The sequence below is a fragment of the Hypomesus nipponensis genome, chromosome 17 (genome assembly GCF_054491055.1).
Source record: "Hypomesus nipponensis isolate SF chromosome 17, ASM5449105v1, whole genome shotgun sequence".
NCBI classification, from domain to species: domain Eukaryota; kingdom Metazoa; phylum Chordata; class Actinopteri; order Osmeriformes; family Osmeridae; genus Hypomesus; species Hypomesus nipponensis.
This window is the reverse complement of record NC_140377.1, coordinates 10253068-10273121: the sequence shown is the minus strand read 5'-3', so window position 1 is coordinate 10273121 and position 20054 is coordinate 10253068. Positions and strand designations below refer to the sequence as shown.

At 46.1% G+C, this 20054-nt stretch overlaps 2 protein-coding genes across 2 annotated transcripts in view; one reads left to right on the top strand and one right to left on the bottom strand.

Annotated features, from left to right (window-relative positions):
- tnrc6c1 (trinucleotide repeat containing adaptor 6C1) overlaps positions 1 to 6729 on the top strand; it is a 32062-nt gene extending 25333 nt beyond the window's left edge. The window contains exons 6-21 of the mRNA XM_084676775.1: positions 153 to 347; positions 729 to 886; positions 1051 to 1128; positions 1320 to 1520; positions 1657 to 1818; positions 1907 to 2026; positions 2178 to 2261; positions 2404 to 2644; positions 2836 to 3000; positions 3194 to 3367; positions 3508 to 3657; positions 4040 to 4150; positions 4981 to 5199; positions 5608 to 5681; positions 5779 to 5918; positions 6018 to 6729. Of these exons, the coding sequence (XP_084532901.1) occupies positions 153 to 347; positions 729 to 886; positions 1051 to 1128; positions 1320 to 1520; positions 1657 to 1818; positions 1907 to 2026; positions 2178 to 2261; positions 2404 to 2644; positions 2836 to 3000; positions 3194 to 3367; positions 3508 to 3657; positions 4040 to 4150; positions 4981 to 5199; positions 5608 to 5681; positions 5779 to 5918; positions 6018 to 6378 (2633 nt within the window). The 3' untranslated portion in view covers positions 6379 to 6729. The remainder of the gene's footprint in view (positions 1 to 152; positions 348 to 728; positions 887 to 1050; positions 1129 to 1319; positions 1521 to 1656; positions 1819 to 1906; positions 2027 to 2177; positions 2262 to 2403; positions 2645 to 2835; positions 3001 to 3193; positions 3368 to 3507; positions 3658 to 4039; positions 4151 to 4980; positions 5200 to 5607; positions 5682 to 5778; positions 5919 to 6017) is intronic.
- Positions 6730 to 12853: 6124 nt separating this feature from the next.
- On the bottom strand, positions 12854 to 16821 carry LOC146253485 (uncharacterized). The gene is made up of 4 exons (XM_084676780.1): positions 14830 to 16821; positions 13724 to 14083; positions 13503 to 13594; positions 12854 to 13298 (listed from the first exon to the last, which is right to left on the bottom strand). The coding sequence occupies exons 1-4, from the start codon at positions 14969 to 14971 to the stop codon at positions 13092 to 13094; spliced, it is 801 nt and encodes a 266-aa protein (XP_084532906.1). The 5' UTR covers positions 14972 to 16821; the 3' UTR covers positions 12854 to 13091.
- Between the last annotated feature and the right edge of the window lie 3233 nt (positions 16822 to 20054).

Below are 20054 nucleotides of genomic sequence, written 5' to 3'. Positions count from 1 at the left end.
GCAGACGAGGCCCAGGCCGTCCTCTCCTCTCTCTCCTACACCGAGGCATACGAAGCCTATGCCTGCTTCTGTAGGAAACGACCATCACATGCACTGGTCTGTGGTGGTTAGAGTTTTCGACACGTCAGTGAAGTTCACGTCTTGTCTCCTAGGCTGGGGAGAGCCACCCGCCTCCCACTCCAAAGCCGAGCCCTCCTGGGGGGAGCCAGCGGGACCCCCGGTCAGCCTGGACAACGGGACGTCAGCCTGGGGCAAGCCCACCGGCAGCCACGGGGGCTGGGGGGACAACGGCCCCGACACCTATGGCAGGGGCAACCCTCCTCTCGGACCTGCACCCTGCAAACCAGGTCAGAACACCACAACATATGACACTTGCTAGAAATCAGATCAGTCCCGATGCCTAAATCCTGATCACTCTGGGTCAATACTCAGATATTTGTTTGTTTGCCCACTATTGAAGTTTGATGCAGTTGTGAGTCAAGGACAAGGCAAGGCTGGCGCGTTGACTGTGCATGCTGTCACACTGACTCCTGGTGGCAGGCAGACCACACTGCATTTAGTCTGCTAGAACGTCTGCTGCTAGATTACCTTGGATATCACCTAATTCGTTTGAGCGTTTGTGTACAATGCCAAACTCCACACACTGTCATCAGGAAAATATTTCGAATTAAGGACAGAGTATTCCAGAACATTCCATGAAGGTGTCCCGCATACATCTTGTTCCACAGCCCCCAAATCTATGCAAGACGGCTGGGGTGGCGGAGGGGAAGAGATGGGGATGTCAGGGGGCCAGTGGGACACTGACGACGGGGACATGTGGAACAGCACCACCTCCCAGGAGAGCAGCAACTCCTGGGGCAACGGACCCAAGAAAGGCCCTCCCAAGGTACCACTCCACCACTAACACACACGACACGGTCAGGGTTTTGTAACGACCCACTATGGTTTAACTCTAGGACTCGCCTCCGATTTGAATCACGCCGTTCACTCAAGTACCTAGCACGTGTCTCTCGACAAGCAGTGGCCCGTGAACATGTCTCTGTGTCCCAGGGGAAGGTCCAGAGCAAGCAGGAGGACGCCTGGATCATGAGCCGCCTGACCAAGCAGCTGACTGACATGGGCTTCCCTGTGAGTGTCCGTCTCCGCACCACACCAGGACGCGACCCTGTCTCAGAGCTAGTCGGAGTGCGTCTCTGTAAGTTGTGGGTGTGACACTGACAATGTTTTGTTTGTGGGGGTGTGCGTTTGTGGCCGTGGCTGTGTGCGTGGCTGCATGTGTGTGTGTGCGTGCGTGCGTGTGCGTGTGTTCCTACCTGCAGAGAGACCCAGCGGAGGAGGCTCTGAAGAGCAACAACATGAACCTGGACCAGGCCATGAGCGCCCTGCTGGAGAAGAAGACCGAGCTGGACAAGCGCGGGGGGATGGGAGGCATGTCCGACTACAACAACGGCCTCATCAACAAGCCCATGGCCTGCCGCCCCTCCCTCCCCTCCTCAGACCGCAGCCCCTTCCTGGACAAGGTAGTTGCCAGCCCCGAATACACACATACACACAAGCCTACCCTCAAACGTTAAACTCACCACAAAAGGCACATCAACTGAGACACAGAAATGGCTGCGGAGACTTTGACGTGTCTTGCGTTGCGGCTGCCCCCAGATGCAGAGTGGAATGTTTGGCAGTAGTGGAGCAGCACAAGCCCGGGCCATGCAGCAGCAGCAGCAGCAGCAGCAGCCGCTTGCTCCCCAGCCGTCAGTGCCACCTCTCAGCTCCTCCCAGCCTAGTCTACGCGCTCAAGTGCCTCAGTTTATCTCCCCTCAGGTACGTGCGTGCACACACACTAGCCCACGTACAGACGGCGGGCCGTGCGCGATTTTCTAGATTTGTTTTTGTGTCCTCCCTTCCTCAGGTTCAAGCACAGCTCTTACAGTTTGCCGCAAAAAACATTGGTCTGAATCCTGCACTTTTGACCTCACCAATAAACCCTCAACACATGACTCTTCTGAATCAACTCTACCAGCTGCAACTGGTGAGTTCCATTCTCTCTACCGCACACACACACACACACACACACACACACTTTTCACGCCATACACACCTCTGCACTGCGTATTCACCTCAGCAACACACATGCGTGCGGTTATGTACAGTGATGTGTGTGTTCTTGGTCCCCCCCCCAGGCTTACCAGCGTTTACAAATTCAGCAGCAGATGTTGCAGGCCCAGCGCAATGTTTCCGGCCCCATCCGACAACAAGAGCAGCAAGTCAGTGTCCTTCCCCTGCAGCCTCCTCTCTACCTCACTTCCTGCTCCATTGAAATACACTCTGATAGAACATCTCCCTTGGTATGGCTCGAAGCTAACCTTGTTCTGTGTGTGTGTGTGTGTGCGTGCGTGTGCCTTCCAGGTTGCACGTACAATCAATAACATGCAGCAGCAGATCCAACAGCACCAGCGCCAGCTGGCCCAGGCCCTGCTGATGAAGCAGCAGCAGCAGCCCCCCTCCCACTCCGGCCTGCAAGCCGGCCACAGCGCCGGCAAATCAGCCCTGGACTCCTTCCCGGGACACCCCCAGGCTCCGGGCCTACCCGACCTGCAGACCAAAGAGCCGCAGTCTTCTCCCAACTCTTACAGCCCTTACCCTCTCTGTGAGTGCTTCCGTCGCTCCGCCTCGCACAGCATCTTAAAGAGCTAAAGTGTAGCCGCAGGGCTAATGTCTGATTCAGTATGTTATTCTTCAAACAACGTCCAATGATATATTCCTTTCTGCGTTTTTGGGGGGGATATATAACCTCTATATAACCTTGATGATTAATGGCCTTTGCCATCCCACCCTCAGCTGGACTGAATCCTAACATGAATGTAAACTGCATGGAGGTGGGGGGTCTGTCCATGAAAGAGCCCCCCCAGCCCCAGTCCCGCCTCTCCCAGTGGACACACCCCAACTCCATGGAGAGTCTCTCGGGAAGCTCCTCCCCCCTGGAGTCCAACCTGGTGAAGCATGGTGAGCCACGATGGGAACAATCACATACTCCAGGGAACGATAGCCAAATAGGTTGTGAAAACATAGTCTCGACAAATCCTGCCTAGCTTGACCTATGTTGTACGATCTTTGTCACGTGTGGCATATCCATGTTGTACGATTACATCCCGGCCGACTGTTTTGAAGGATTTATGTCTGTGTGCATGTGCATTAGGTGCCAATCTTTGCCCCCCAGGCAAGCCCCCCCTGGATGACTCATACAGCCCCTACAATATGATGCCCAGCTCGGACTCCCCCACCAGCCCCCTGGTGCCCCCGGACAGCTGGGGCCAGGGCAAGACCTCCAATGACAAGATGGCCAATGGCACCAACATCACCTGGCCTCCAGGTCAGTAGCTTTGGTCTGGCGCTGTCAAGACTGAATGAGCCTGAACTTGGGGTGGATGATGGTGTCAGTATTCAGGCAGTGTGGTCCTTCGTCGATAGTCCAGTTCCTCTGTGAAACCCGTGGCTCGTGCTGTGTTTCAGAGTTCTGTCCCGGAGTGCCCTGGAAGGGCCTGCAGAACATCGACCCGGAGAACGACCCCAACATGACCCCGGGCAGCGTCCCCAGCGGGCCCACCATCAACACCAACATCCAGGACGTCAACCGCTACCTGCTCCGGGACCGCAGTGGAGGTGAGGATGGGAGGATGGGAGGGAGGGAGACGGACACAGACAGTGCATTCCTTGCTGTTATAGAATGTTGGTGGATAGTGTTCAGTCTTTCACCCTTTTTATACAATCTTTTATCCAAAGGAGGGGGCTTCTTTTCCCTTTACTTTTGCTCTCTTTTTTTATTTCTCATACCCGTGTGTGTGTGTGTATAACTCTGCTACACTTCTACCCAACCCTTCCTTTGAAACTAGCAGTACGCCATCACTTTTAGGGATTATTTTCCTTCACTTCATTTTCTTTCCTTTTTCTCCTTTCCCTCCAAACGCTTTCTTTGCTCTGTGTTTCTTTTGGTTTGTTTTTGTTTTTCTTTATTTTGTTCTTCATTTTGCCGGACCCGCCATAGGCTCCTCCCCCACCTCATCTCAGAACGAGGCTTTGCCTCCAGCCCCTGATTGGCCCGTCAGTGCCTACTCTAGCTCATTCTCTCTGTCGTCCCCGGAGACGGACGACCCAGGTACACACAGACTCCCCCGCCCCCTCTCTCATCCTTACCCTGCATCTGGTTTAGTGTGCCTCCCCCCCCCCCCCCCCATCGACTCAAACTCCAACTCTACGCAGTGTGTAGTAGTGCCCCCCCCCTATGTTTGTGTGTAGCATGGGAACACTGGAGAGGGCTGGGGGCAGATGGATGAGTGTTCCCAAAAGGTCATCGGGCTGTGACCAAGGCATGGACTGAGCTGTAACTCTCCTTCACTGACCCTGTGGTGGTGTTTTAAATAAATGTGTGTGTGTTTGTGTGTGTCTTTCTCTTTCACATACACACCCACTTATTTAAAACACCACCACCACAGGGTCGGCGAAGTACAATTCCACCATGACTCACACACACACATTCACCCAGCGTGTGTCTGTTTCTCTTTGACATACACGCACACTGGCTCACGCACACACTGGTGAATGTGTGTGTGAGAGTCACGGCTGTGTTTTGTTAAACCCGGGAAAAGCAGAAGTGTTCTGTAATAACGTGCCTGGCTACAGTGTGTTATGGTGTGTTTTGGGGAATGATCTCCTGTGTGGTGTGTCCCTGTAATGTTCAGTCTCCCTGTAAACCATATGTTCAGCATGGACAGACCCTCTGTTAGAGATGTATTTGAATCCTGCTCCTTTATACATTCTCATGAATAAGTGTGCAACTGTAATAAAAACATACGTAAACTAACTTTACCTCCCATTTCCACTGTTTATACACCTCTATCTTTCTCTCTCTCTCTCTCTCTCTCTCTCTCTGTCTCTCTCTCTGTCACATACGCATTCTCGCTCTCTCGCTCTCCCCCTGCCTCTCAGGTAAACTGTCTGACATGAAGTCCACCTGGTCCCCAGGCCCCATCTCCCACAGCCAGGCCTCCCTGTCCCACGAGCTGTGGAAGGTGCCCCAGGGGCCCCGCAACACCACGGCCCCCTCCAGGCCCCCGCCGGGCCTCACCAACACCAAGCCTCCCTCCTCCACCTGGGGGGGCAACTCCCTGGGCCTGGCCCAGGGCTGGAGCAGCTCCTACACCTCAGGTACCCCTCAGCCCGGACACCGAGCGGGCGCGCACAAACAACGTCTTGCTTGAGTTTTGAAAGAATGGTCAGGTGTGTGGGCGTCCTGTCTATTACGGAGCTGTCAGCCCTGTCACGGGGCCCCCAACTCTGACGAGGCACTCCTCTGGGCAAAGCAAGCGGGGTTGACCAGGCCCAAATAACACCGCTGTGCCGTGGGTGGACTCACCTCACCGACTGTAGTCTGCCTGCACAGTGTGCATGTGGTACAACTAAGTGGTGAACTCACTCGCTGCCTTTCTGTTTTGTTTCCATCTCCCTCTGTGTCCGTCTTTCCCTTCGCCTGCCTCTCTTTTCTCTCTCCCTCCTCCCCCCCCATCCCTCTCTCTCCCCCTCTCTTTCCCTCCGTCCTGCCCTCCTCTCTCTCAGCAGGTACCACATGGAGTACAGACAGCTCCACCAGGACCAGTAGCTGGCTGGTTCTGAGAAACCTCACTCCACAGGTACCAGCTGTCAACCGCATGCACTCAGCCCATTCATAGACATGTATTTCTAAGCCTTTACACTCCCTTGTGACATGCGTGTGTGTGTGCTCTCCAGATTGACGGCTCCACCTTGCGCACGCTGTGCATGCAGCACGGCCCCCTCATCACATTCCACCTCAACCTGACCCAGGGCAACGCCTTGGTGCGCTACAGCTCCAAGGACGAGGCCGCCAAAGCCCAGAAGTCCCTGCACATGTAAGACGCACTCTCGCACACGCACACTCTTAGAATTCCAGGTGCCCAAGTATCCGAGTTCGACTTTGCTTTACCACCACCCTTCCTCCGTCTCTCCAGGTGTGTGCTGGGGAACACCACCATCCTGGCTGAATTTGCTGGGGAGGAGGAAGTGAATCGCTTCTTTGCACAGGGCCAGTCTCTCGGGGCGACCACCAGCTGGCAGGCCAACCCAGGCACCAATCAGACGCGGATGGGCGGGAACGGCCATGGAGCCCAACACCCCATTGGCCACTGGAACAGCGGCGGCGGCCTCGGAGGAGGCGGACCCAAGACGGGCGGAGAGCTCCTATGGGGCAGCGTGCCGCAGTACTCCAGCCTATGGGGGCCTCCCAGCGGGGAGGAGGGGCGGGTCATGGGGAGCCCCACCCCCATCAACACCCTGCTGCCTGGGGATCTGCTGAGCGGGGAGTCCATGTAGAGACATGGAGCCCAGGCCAAACACACACACAGGAGCAAAGACTTTGCAAATCATTGTGGTGATAATCAGTGTGGGTGGACTAGTGAAGGAGAGGCTGAGGCCAAACTCAGTGTCTACGCTGCTGACGCTCCTCCACTCCTCCTGAAACGTCATGTGTCGTTTTGTTATTTTTAATCTTCTTTTTTTTCTCTTTTTTTTTTTGTCCTTTGTCGGCAAGAGACTTGGTTACAGTGCTCAACTTTACTTTTGGAGAAGCAGGAGAGGAGGTCTTTGACTCAACAAAGGAAAGATGACAGTTTTTTTTCTTACATACTTCAAAATAAAAATCAAATAAAAAAAGATTTCACGTCAGACGTGTATCCTAGTCGAATTGACACACAAACGAGCTGCCATCCTCAAAACTCTCACCCTCACTCCTCTCTCTCTGCTGCCCCCGGAGGCAGTCACCGGACACCTCAGAGGAAAGGCATCATTCCCAAAGCAAGCCCATCGGAGGGTTCTAGAACGTCCTAGCGGTCAGGACTTCACGTTTGTGTTCTCAGCACTAATACTAGCCTTAACCTCCCATCACTCCGTACATACTGAAGAAAATGTACTGAGAAACTGCACACTCATTTCTGAGCCAGCGAATCAGAGGAGGGGGGGGGTTGTGGACATGGCTGGGCGGGGGCGGTACCGCTGGCAGCTCAAGCCCCCTGTCGCTAAGCATGCCCCACCCCCCACACCTGCAACTCTTAAAGGGATTGATGCAACTCTGTTCTGCCTTGTTCATTCAAGCCATTTTGTCATGCGTTGTATTTTTGTCATTGCAAAGTTACGCTGAGAGAACCTTGTTTCTCAAATGTGTCAATCTTTTCTGAGGGAGAGGGTGCATAGGAAAGTTTTAACTAACCACTGCTTTTATTAAACTGAAACGCGTTCTTTTTTTTGGGGGGGGGGGGGGGGGGGTGCACCTCGACGTGTTCTTCAAGGACGACTTACCGTCTGGTTTCAGTCCGGAAGCCTGGCTAATTTCTCTGACTCTGTGGATGACCTCAGTCATATGTGGTCCACTGGTATCTGACAGGAAACCCACACCATTTCAAGTGACGTGCAATATAGGCCACAGACCCCCACCTACCGTCCATGTAACCAAGGCCGGTAAAACTAAAGGTTCCTATCGCGCTCTCTCCCCATCCTATCCTTTCAGAGAGAAGCGACAGTGTGGAACGACATACTTCAAGAACTGGATATCTGGTCACACTCCTGGACTCTACGACCCCTCCACCCTGCGATTGTGTGTGATCTGGGGAGCTGTAGCTGAACTAGAACGCTCTTCAGTCTGGTACACAAGGAGGCCCACCAAGCACTTCCGACGCTTCCTGTCCCCACACACTTGTGCATGTACACACCCACACATGCCAGTGGCAAGGGGAGGGACATACCAAAATACGAGGTGTTCCTTACCACAGAGAAGACTGAGGCATTTTCTTTTTTGGTTTTCTTTGCAGTGGTTGTATTTGGTACAAAAACGTATGGAACAAAGATTTGCCTGGTTTCTAAATAGGTGGTTTATCAAAGCACTTAGCAGGAGCGTCCCCAGCTCCTCCTTCAATGCCAACCAATCAGAAGAGTGGAGAAGCGACTGAAAACAAAGACAAAAGCAATCTAACATGGCTTCTCCGTGCTCTGTGTGTGAAGTGTACATTTGGATGTGAAAACAATAATCCTTTTTTTGTTTTTATATATATATATATATATATATATATATATATCCTTCCCTCAGAATGTGGGACCTGGTAGGATACAAAATGGTAGCAAAGTGAAGGGAAAAAGACAATGTCAGAACAGACTTTAACTGAGTGGAGGATTTTGGAGCAAGGACTCCTCTTATCTCTCTGTCCTCTCAACTATATCAAAGTAAATATCACTGTTACATTACTCTGAAATACTTTAGCCTTGGTATCTGGAGATTAGGCTTGAAGCCTTCACGATCACCAGGGAGAATTGCCATTTCTCTCTCTCTCTCTCTCTTACTCTCTTCTCTTTCGGAGGCCCTGCCAACCCGTATGAGTGTGGCCATTGAGTGCCTGCCTGCTGCCGAGCTCCCGGAGCCCCCCAGCCAGGGCTCTGCAGCAGCTCTCACCCCCACCCCACCCTCTACCTCCCTGGGGAGAAGCTCAGACTGGCTCCCCCCTGCCCTGTGCCCTTCCTGGGCCTCCTGGCCAAGAGCAGCTCCATCACAACTGGTCCACTCCTGTTACCAACTTCTACTATTACTACTACTGCGCCAGCCTCTGTCATCAGCAACATCCACTCCATACTCTCCCCCTTTTCTATCTCCCATGCAAGGATCACTTTACCCAGAGGGAGAGGTTTGATTTGGTTCTTGTTTGTTTTGTTTTTTCCTTTATGGAATCGCCAGTGTTTTCCTTTCATTGTTAACCTCGCTGTTATCGTTGATGATGTGTTCATGTTTTATGGTGACAATGATGATAAGGATGTATGGCTGTTGAAGGTGCTGTTTAAATGCAGTGTTTATCTGCCCTCCTGCCCCTCTCTCTTCCTGGCGTCTCCCAAGTGGAGGCTCACATCAGCAACTTCTACGGAAGAGCCTTTCGCTAATGGTTCAGTGCGGTGGGCTGGAGCGGTCGAAGCCGTTGTACTTTAGACCCTGGAGGAGGTTGGAGATATGCAGGTCAACCATCAGTTGAGGGAAGGCTCCTGCTATTGCCCCTGCTGCCTCCTCCTCTCTCAGCCTGCTCTCTACCCTTCGGTGGGGTATCCTCCCTTCCCCCGTCTCTCGTACTGTGGGCTCTCTCTCCACATCACCACTTTTTTTCTGTACCAACTACACACACCGACGCAGCCTGCCGTTTCTATGCAAAGTCAAGGAGGTGTGTCTTCAGAGCCATCTACTATCAACTACACACACTCACACATTATGCTGACTGTATACCCCCCTACCTACCTACCTACCTACCTAGCCAGCCATCCAGGCCTATGGCGATTAGCCAAGCAGTCAGCACTTGGCAGCTCCTTTCATAACCAACATCCTGAGCTGATGGTCTCTGATGTCCTTTGAACCGGTGGGTGAAGAGCGTCAGCTGTCGCCTTCCTGTGAGCTTAGGGTGTGTGCGTGTGCTGTCTCCTTGGTGTTCAGAACAGTTAGCGCTAGCAGCCTGAGGAGCTTCTAGGTAACACTACAGACTTAAGGTGTAAGTGAGAAAGCACTGTGCCAATTGGACTACAAATACCGACCACTACCCTAACCGTGTCCCACTCAGATGTTTTGCGGACTTGGATTCCCATTGAGGAAGTCCCCTTGTCCAAATTATCAAAGATTATACTATAGGGCCAAGTCCACTGAGAGAATAGTATGCGAGACGAGGGGACGGTCCCAGTCTTTGTTCACTGTTGATGAAGGGTTACGTTGCATACATCTTGTTTATTTACCAAAAGAAAACCAACAAAAAAAGTATCCTCTTCAGAAGAATTGTTCAGATCATTTCAGCTGTGCCCCCCTCAAAGCAGAGCTGGTGCCCTGCACTCAAACAGCCCCCCCCCCCCTCCCTCAAACACACGCACTTAACTGGGGCTCTGTGGGCTGCCATCGGGGGTCGCTGGATCCACCGTGTTGATTTCCTTTCTGAGCTCCAATCTGAAGGGGGGCACCACGGACCAGAACATTTCCACAGAACCAGGTCAGGGTTCAGGTGGGCCCATCGCATCAGCAGGGCCGGCGACACCATCTCAGTCTGGTACGCAAGTCTTAAAAGGGGGAAGGTCCTCTTCCAGAGTCATTTTGGACTCACTTGACATTAGCAACAATCACTAATTGCCTGTTTCTGAAAACCTGCATTTTTTACTCCACACTGGTCGTCCACGGGAGACAAGGGCAGGTGGGTGGAGAGGTGGGGCTGGGGTGGGTGAAGTCTCAGAGGCGCCCCAGGATTCGCGCAGCACCAGCACTGAGAGGCCACCCCACCCCCACCGCTAGTGTCTAGTATTGTAAATCATAGGCTTTCCCTTTTTAAAGTGCATGGGCTCAACTGCTACTGGAGTTCTAGAAAAGTATGCTTCTCAATCATGGAACAACAGAGGGAGGCTCAGGGGCAGGTATCCCTAAAGAGTCAAGAGACAAAATCATATTTCTTAAGGGCCTGGGTTGAATATGCACATGCTAGTTCATATACAGGTATATACTCTAAAATACATAATGTGTGTTTATATGTGTATATGGCTAGGCTTCTTTCTCCACTTATCCTAAGCCCAATCTCTCCCTGCCCCTAGTTTCAGCCTTCCTCTGTGCATCCTTCTCTGCGTATTTCCCAGAAGATTGAAGATCATAAACATATCAGAGTAATACAAAATAAAAAAACACGAATACTTGAATCAAAGGAAGCGCCAATAATGTAATGTGAACACTTTTTTAATGGTTTTGTCTCATTCATACACTTCAGAGATTTTTGATAACATCTGTGCAGAGTAAACTAAATTTGAGATATGAGCGTTGTTGAAAACAGATTGGTGTGTTAAAAAGAAAAACAAGAAAAATGGCATCTGTTGTATTTTGAGTGTTTGCACAAGGTTGCGTGTATTGTGTTGTGTGGATGGATGAATGAATGTCTGTTTGAAAGTTTGAATGCGAGGTTCAAACGGTTGTGAGCTTGTGATTTACTGCGGAATAGTGATTCTGCTGTATTTCTCATTTGACTTCAATTCAGTATATTAGTTTTCTGTTTATGTCCTTTCTTCTTTTTCTTTTTTTTTATGCTTGTCAAAAGTATATTCTGATGTTTCTTGTTGTTAGTCTCTAGCGTTGCACTGAGTGTCAGCCTCCCCCCTCATCCAGCTGATGGAACTAGGTGAGACGAGAGCACTGGGGGGTGATGGGGACAGTTCATGTGTACATGTTTACTCAAGGACTAAAAATAAGTGTGTTTTAATCTGTAATATGTTTATCTACCTTATAGTGGCTTTCATTGTGGAATAATCCAAGAAAAACTATGGATTATGATTGAGTATTGCACCATTTTCAGATTATAAACAGAAAATGTTGAAAAGCAAAAAAAAAACTAAAAAAAAACTAAAAGTAAATAAAAAAAGCTTAAAAAAAAAGTATTTTTGAAGACCTGTGGCCATAGATTGGTGTGAAGAGACTTGTAGCTCTACAGAGTTGGAGGAGTGGAGAGTCTGAAGGACATGAGAGTTGGTTACAAGGCTCACTTCAGAGGTGCCTACCTTTTTGGTTTGTTAGCTTTTGTTCAAGTTTCATTTAAGTTTTCTCATGTTTGTTGTTTGTTTCCTGCCAGGCCACCAACAGTTTACAAACACTTTTTTCTGGAGTTCGAAAAGGAATTTACTATGGGAATGTTTGAAAAACTAAAGGACAAAATGCTTCCATTGAAAAGAATAACTAAACACTTTACAGAATGAAGATTATTGTGCTACTTTCAGAACTCTGGGACCGAACAGTGTTGTCATGTTATATTTGATCGATGACTTCTTTGTTCAATGTCGATGTTGATTTCATAGACTGTCTGAAGCCTGTATGTTTTTATGTTTATATTTTTCCTTTGTAAAAGAAGACATAATTGCTCACTATCTTGCACACACACGAAAAAGTGGATCTTGTCTCAGGAAGGCCAGGGTTCCAGAGTACCAACTCCACGCCATTTTAATGTACGTTTTATGAGAAAAAAGTTGTGGGGGGGAAACCATTCTAAGCACTGAAAGTTATGGATTTCAGAAGAAGAAAAAATACCTTTGTAAAAAAAAATCCGTAGCAGTTACATATTAACCAAATAATGGACTTTACATGAAAATGGAGTGCTTTATATAAATATATATATAAAAATTGCTTTACATTAAAAACAAAAATGGTAAATGATTTTGATTGTCAAGAAAGACCGTGAAGGACATGCAAATGCTGTATGTTGGAATCTTTATTTTATTTTCTTAAATGAGGTCCCGTCCTGAATGAATCAGGAACATTGTGCATTACTCTTTCTTTCCTCTCTGTAATTCTCTCGGGTGTTACAAAACAAACGTTTTCTGCATTCATTTGGATAACGTTTTGAAAACGAGCTGGTTCTAAAGGATCATGATCTATGCACAAGTGTTGGGGGGGGGGGGGGGGGGAGGGGAGGGGTTGCCTACATCAGTGTGGCTCATCTATTTGCAGGGTTTATTTGGATTAAATGTTTGTTTTTTGGTTTGTTTTGGGGGGGAGTGTGGCTGGGGCTCACATGCTGAGTGTCCCCTACACCACTAATACCCCCCACATCCTACTTCCTCCCCCCTGATTCAGATTGACCTAGCGCTACATCGTCATGCTGTGTATTCCTAAACCAATGAGCGTCTCACTCTTTAGCACTGTGGGATTTTAGCCCGTTGCCCTTGAGGGCATGTATGTGTTGAATTTTTTTCGTTGTCTAGTTTTGTTGGGATTGGGGGGGGGGGGGTTAGGGCTGCTTTTTGCCTTTTTTGTTTTGAAATATTAAGGAAAATGTCTGTACTGAGATTTAATGAAAAGTCAGTGGCTTGTAATGTTTTATTTTTCTCTCTGTATATCTCTTTCTCCTCATAGAATGTGATCGTTAAATGACATGCACCAGAAAAAAACAAGTTTTCATGACATATGGAGCTTCTTTCAAACAATTAATAAAATTGCAGTTTTTTCTTGGCTGTTACAAAAGTGTTGTGCAGAGTTTTTATGGGTGTTTATTTCTCTAAGTCTTCACCATCCTAGTTGGCCTGGGGCATGCATAGTGGTTCTGTGCATGCCTGACCTGGATATACTCAGGGGGGTCTGTTTCCTCTGGTTTTGCTGGGCCCGGATGGATATTCTGGGGGCTTCCGTTCTCCTGCCTCCCACACTTCATATCCTCATAGATCGGAAGAAGGCCCTGTGTTTTCTGTTGGTTTCTCATCTTGATCTGAAATACCAACATGTCATATTAGCATATAGGCATTATGTCCTTTTTACACCCTGACATCATTTCTCATGAGTCATCCATATTCTATGTTAAGTCCCCCCAAAACATTTGAGTCATTGGTTATTTACAGGGCCCACATTCTGTTTGTTCCAACAATGTGTGTATCTCTGCTTGTTAAGCTGAGGTAAATTCAGCTCTACTCACACACTCGACAGCACACAGCCAGGTGAGGTTGAAGAGAAGCAGTCCCACTGCTGCTGATATGATGTAGAGTAGAGGAACGTAGCTGGAGCACTCTGCACACAACACATACATACACATACAACTTAAAAAATATAGGCCGTATCACAAACTGCGGTAGATGCTAGACCAGCAGAAAGCATATAGTTAATTGCTAGCGGGCAATATCTTGTATTTTTTCATACCTTTCACTTCGATGAACAGGAAAATGTTTTTGGGGAAGGATTGGTGGTCTGGGTTTTTGTTGACTGCGTAAGTAAACTCACAGACATAGAGACCTGTATCTGAGTGCTGCAGGTGAGATATGGTAACGTTGAGCTGTGAAGAGTCCATTCCCCCAGCGACTTTCAGACGACTTTTGTACGCAGAGCTGATCCTGAGAGCACCGTCGTCAGCCGTGGACAGCAGGTCTTTCTGGACCTGGCAGGTCTCGGCGCTCAGAATGACACCTGACGGAGCCAGTCCTGCCTGCTCAGGGTCAGAGACGCAGGACAGCTGCACTGACTGCCCATCAGTCCTCCTGAGGAAGACCATCTCAGGATTGGCTGGGCAGAGTGAAGAACAAGTCTTTATGTTTACATAAAAAAATACAGTATTTTTTGCAAAACACCAACCAAATAAGTAGTATGTCTAATCAGGGGCGATTCTAAGATCAGACCTTTGGGGAGGCTCAGCCTCCAATGAGAATGTGACATGGATACAGTTCCTTGCAAAAATGTTAAACCCCCTTGCTAATTATTCACAATTTCACTGGATAACAATTAATACATGTATTTATTATTATGCAAAATATTGAATGAATGGAAAAACTAAGAAAGTCCCTTTCTTCATAAACTACCAGCATCAAATAACACAATGATGTGCCAACAATAAATAAACATTGCTTTAACATGTTCAAACATCAAACATATTTAAGATAATAATAATTCATAATAATTCAATTTTTTTATTTGTTATTATTTTTAGGGGTGCACTCTTTTTAGGCGGAAACTAAAAAGAGTCTAAAATCACCACTGTGTCAAATCGAGGCAGTTAACGGTGAAGCTTACTTTTTCCAATTTATATTTACAGCAGAACCAAGTTACAAATTTGAAATACAGATGTAATTGACTTTTCTAATTCACAATGACCACGGAGGCCTACACAGCTACAAATCACATACAATTTAGAATATTTGTATTGACCAATCTTTGATTGATAGTTCTTGTTTGGCTCAATGGAATTTTTTAATACACATATACATATATATATATAACCAGGATACATTGGAACAGTCAAAATTATTTCTTACCAAAATAGATGTATGTGAGAATAAGTATCCATTTCAGACAGCTAACCCTCATGTCCGTTCCAGCTATTCTATTTCCACTTCCTACTGAGCTGTGTCTTTGAGGTGGTACAGACAACCACACATGCTCTTGACTACAGTACATATATTGTCCCCACCTTCCAGCACAGGAAGACAACTTCAAAGGCGTAACTGTCAACAGTCTACACCAAAAGCTTGTAAAGTTTAAAGAGATATCCTCCAAAGGTTTATTGAATCATTCGTTAGATGCACATTTATGATAAACTCAAAAGAGGTAACAGATTTCAAGTTACATGAATAGCAACTTGACTGTTTAATTATGCATAAACGTTTTAGATTCAAGTCAAGTCAGATTATTTATAAAGCACATTTAAAAACAGCCAACACCGACCAAAGTGCTGTACAAAGTTATCAAAGAAGGAAACAACAATAAATAGAAACCATAGACAAACAAAACAATTAAGCACGAGTGACCCTAAACTGACTCGAAAGTCAAAGAATAAAATGTTTTAAGACGAGACTTAAATGTCTCGGTGATGCTGGATGACCTGATAAAGATGGGCAGTTTATTCCACAGACTAGGGGCCACAACTGAAAAGGCACGATCATCTTTTGTTTTCATCCAAGTCTGTGGTGGAATGGCTAAAAGGAACTGGTTCGATGATCTAAGGGGCCTGGAAGTGTGATACCACATAAGGAGATCTGAAATATACAATGGAGCCAATCCATGTAAAGCTTTGAAAACAAGTAACAACACCTTAAAATCAATTCTGTATTTGACTGGTAACCAGTGAAGAGAGGCCAGTGAAGGGAGATATGGTCCCTCTTCCTGGTACCAGTCAAAATTCTAGGAGTGGTATTCTGGACAAGCTGGAAGCATGATAATGATGAGTGACTCTTTCTGGTTTATTGTCCCCAATGCAATCTTTGACAAACTGGGAGGAATACACTTTTTTCTACATTGTGACTTTGAGTGTCCCGCGTTACCTTCAGCCTTCCATTAGCAAGTGCTGCTTTGTTGGCAACTACTGTTCAAACATAACTTCCCACCTCACAACACTCCAGTTGGAAAAACAGATATATCAAGTTTGGTAGATTTCAAGTGTATTTCAAGGAATGGAAATAAAACGGGATTTGGGCGGTTGCTCATTTCTTGGATGATAAGGGAAATGTGTTACTGTATAGTGAGTTTTGTGAGAAATATTTTTGATAAGATGATTAGGGCCATTCCAATTGCTTTGAGATTAATGATTGAGGATGACAGTCTCCAGTGCTGAGGCAGCTCTAAGCTTTTATTGTTTACTATGAAAAGCATTGTTCAGGGTTATAGCAAATGTACATTTTACTTTTAGAATATTTGTAAGATATGTGGGACAACAGGGGAAGTGCATTGTAAAGGTACTTCTGAGTAGATGAGAGTAGGTGGATTAAGCTTTAGCAGGACACATATTTGGCATGTGACGTTGGTTTTCAGAGAAAGCCTAAACCATATTTACCATATTTGCATTGTCTCTCTGTCTCTTAGCAATAACTACACACCAAGAAATCTGACAAACATGGGTAAGTTCTTACAGACACAGAATAATACACAATATTATAATTATACATTTTTATAATTTGCAGGATTAAGGTCAATCTAACTGTTTGAAGTTTAAGGGTCTGTGTACCTGGTGCCCATTGGCTTTTCTATTTTGCAACCTGTGTTGACAAACTCAAAATAGGGCTGTAATATTGTTTTGTCACTTTAGTAAGTACTTATAATATGTAGGCTATTTCAAATACAAAATATAATTGTGTCATTAGTATTTGATAGTTGATGAAAATGGCTACATATTTTGTATCAAAATACCTGCATGTAGTTTAAAAATACTTTGTGAGACGTTTACATTATGACATCACACAAATGCTGCTTGGTGCCTACTCAGTACTTTGCCCAGGTTATTTACAATCACAACCTATTTTCTTTATTCTTTTCAATACTTAGGCCGAATCCCAATACTCCCCCTTACCCCTTCCCCTTCCCCCTTCCCCTTAATTTACCCCTAGCCCTTGGCCCTCGAAACTAAGGGGTAAGGGCTACATAGCCCTAAGAAATGGGACACCACTTGGTTACAGGTACGTCATCTAGCACGTATCGATATCTCCAAAGCAAGTAGTGTTAACGAAATTCGCTGCTAATGGAGTTTACTTTAAACTGTAGACATGCTAGTCAAAGAAATGCGGGACTGTTGTGTAGCGTTAGCAAGCGTACCAAACTAGCGATTTTTAGAAACGTTTCAATTAGGAAAATGGTTGCAAATATATATGTTCATGACTGTATATAACAAAACAAGACTGTCATAATTTTTTAATCAATTAATTAAGCCGAAAATATTATATTTAGCGGACTCTCTGGATGATCTGGCCGCCATTGTTGCCGGTCGCGCAGTTTTCACATAGCCCTCGGTTTCAAGTAAGCTCCCGACCTCACTTGGTTTTAAGGGGTGTATACCCCTTAGTCTTAGCCCTTCCCCTAGCTCAAAAAGAGTATTGGGACACCACTAGCTCTCACGGGAACGCGCAAAACGAAGGGGAAGGGGTAAGGGGAAGGGGTAAGGGGGAGTATTGGGATTCGGCCTTACACTACATTTGGAAACTCCTTCATGCTTGTCTCCAAACCACCTCAGATTGGCACAGCAGTTATTTTCCCATCCAAAATGCACAAAAATTACCAAAACACTTTATAAGCCTGTCTCAAATCAACTCATTCGTCTTCGATAACACAAAAGTTGTTACCCAGCAAGCACACTTCGTCACAGCATTGACCCTAAAAATGATTTGCAAATGGTAGCATTACAATGTTATCTTTTGTAAAATCGCTTTAAAAAACAAGAATAACACCTGACTACAGTTTAGAATTCACTGCAGTATATCTTACAGAAATGAATCAGACATGATGCAATATGTATCAATATGACATATTGACAAATATTTAATATTCTGACATTGAGTCCAAATACAACACAGTAAGTTGTACATCTACTTTGGACAGAAAGGTCTCATTCAGGGGCGTCGTTAGACCCTTTTTACTGGGGCACGTGCCCCAGTATATTTCTGCTGTGCCCCAGAAAAATCTAAAGTTTGAGGTTTAACAATTTACTTTATTAGTCAGTACATTCATTTAGATTGATAATCCCGGAAAAAATGTACGCAGTATCCCAATCAACGCTTGTAAAATCAAAGCAGTTTAATCGAAAACACAAACATATGCACGCAGAATTCCATGTCAGCGCGCTCTTCTGAGCTTGCCAAATAGCCACTGCAGCATGCACACAAGTCCAAATTGAGGTCGGCAACTGTAGGCCAAGTGGCTGGCTATCCGGCTAGCTAGCTGACAAAATAATAAAAGGACGACATCAGTGTGGCCATTTCAGCTAGAGCTAGCTACTGTAGAGCTAGTGTTGTGCTGTATTGGCACATATGAACAGCCAAACCCGTTTTGTCACTGAATGGTCATTAAAACGAGTCCAGTGGTAGTGGTTTGATTTAATATTGAATAATTCCATAAACCTGTACCTAATATCTGGGTTTGGTTATTGTGTACCATGTTGAATGGGTCTTGGTCTTGACACGTCTTGGTTAGTTGCAACTTTAAATTGCCAATAATAACAAAGCGTTAAGAAACTTGACTTCAATTTGAAGCAGTAGCCTACTGTAAATCCAAAGGTATGGGTAATGTCTGGAATGGTCTGGCTTCACTTCAGGTCTCGTCTCACTAAATGGTAATGCATGGCATAATGGTGAGGCTAGATCGTTATAATCAGGTGCGATGTAACGGTGGTGGCAGTGATTGTCTTCTTTGTTGCTAGCTGTGTTAGCTAACATTACCTGGCACTTATCACCCCCCACTACCTGTACATCTTGCACACGAACAGTGCTCGATAAGTCTCAAACTATTTAAGACTTCAATATCTATGTTCTGTAGAGCACTTATCCGCCCAAGTACCTCTACAAAATCTACTATCTGTGCCAAAATAATATATCCCGACAAGCCATGCCGTTCGGCAGTGCGATTCCACTGTCACCCCCATACAGGTAGCATAGCTATCTGCTGCGTTGGTCTGACGATAACCACGCCCCTCTCGTTTGCATGTGAGATTTGAAATAAATACAGCACAGAAATAAATGTAGTGTGGAAATAAATGTGGCGTGGAAATACATGTGGAAATAAATGTGGCGTGTAAAAGTCCCATGAAATAAATAAATGTTGTCTTTACAAAAACGTCATTTTGAAATAAATACATGTATTTATTTATTTATTGATGTCGGTAAATGGATTCAGCTATGTAATTATATAATGCTATATTTATATATTTATTGCCATCTTTTTTTATTTCAGAATTTATTCCATAGCCGTATTTATTTATGTATCTATTTAACTATTTATTTACCTATTTATTTATTGATTTAATTTTGACTAACTCGGCGTTCCATACTCACCATGCATTTCAATTGTGTTACGGCGAAGTGACGACATCCCGCCTCTAGAAAGCAGTGTATGCACATCAGTGTTAAACGCAAAGTTTAACTGGGTGAAGGCGAGCATGATTTGAATGACAGCACTCCAATGCAGACGGTTCTGCGAACGTACCCCATGTGCATTTTCAGCCAAGGTCCTCGGGCATTCAACCCAAGTTGGTATCGCTCTCGAACTTGGTTAGAGTACTCAGCCAAGCTAGCATGTTTCTGCTTCCCTTATCGACAATTTGGAGCCAGCAATGATGAAGACATCACCTTCATTAGACAAGGTTTTACCTATTGGAAAACGGCAATGTTTATTTTACATAAAGCTCAAAAAGCTATTCTGCGTTCAGATGAAGGGCTCTTGCGCTATGCGCGCTTGCATTTTGTCACCAAACACTGAGAAAAAATTGCAAATTTATCCTCCAAGAAAAACTGCAGATTGTCCAAGAATTAAAAGGCGGACTTAAATTGCAGCATAATATGCCCTATGTTCACAAAAGCTACAACAAAAACACCATGTTTTTACATCGTTACTGACGTTACATCGTAGTTACAACTGGCCCTTTGACGGCAACCATGCTGATGTGGCCCTCGGTGAAAATGGGTTTGACACCCCTACGATATAGACAAGGCTCTGGTTTTGTGAATTCATTTCTCCACCAAGCTATAATCCAATGTGAAAAATGATAAACAAAAAGACTGAT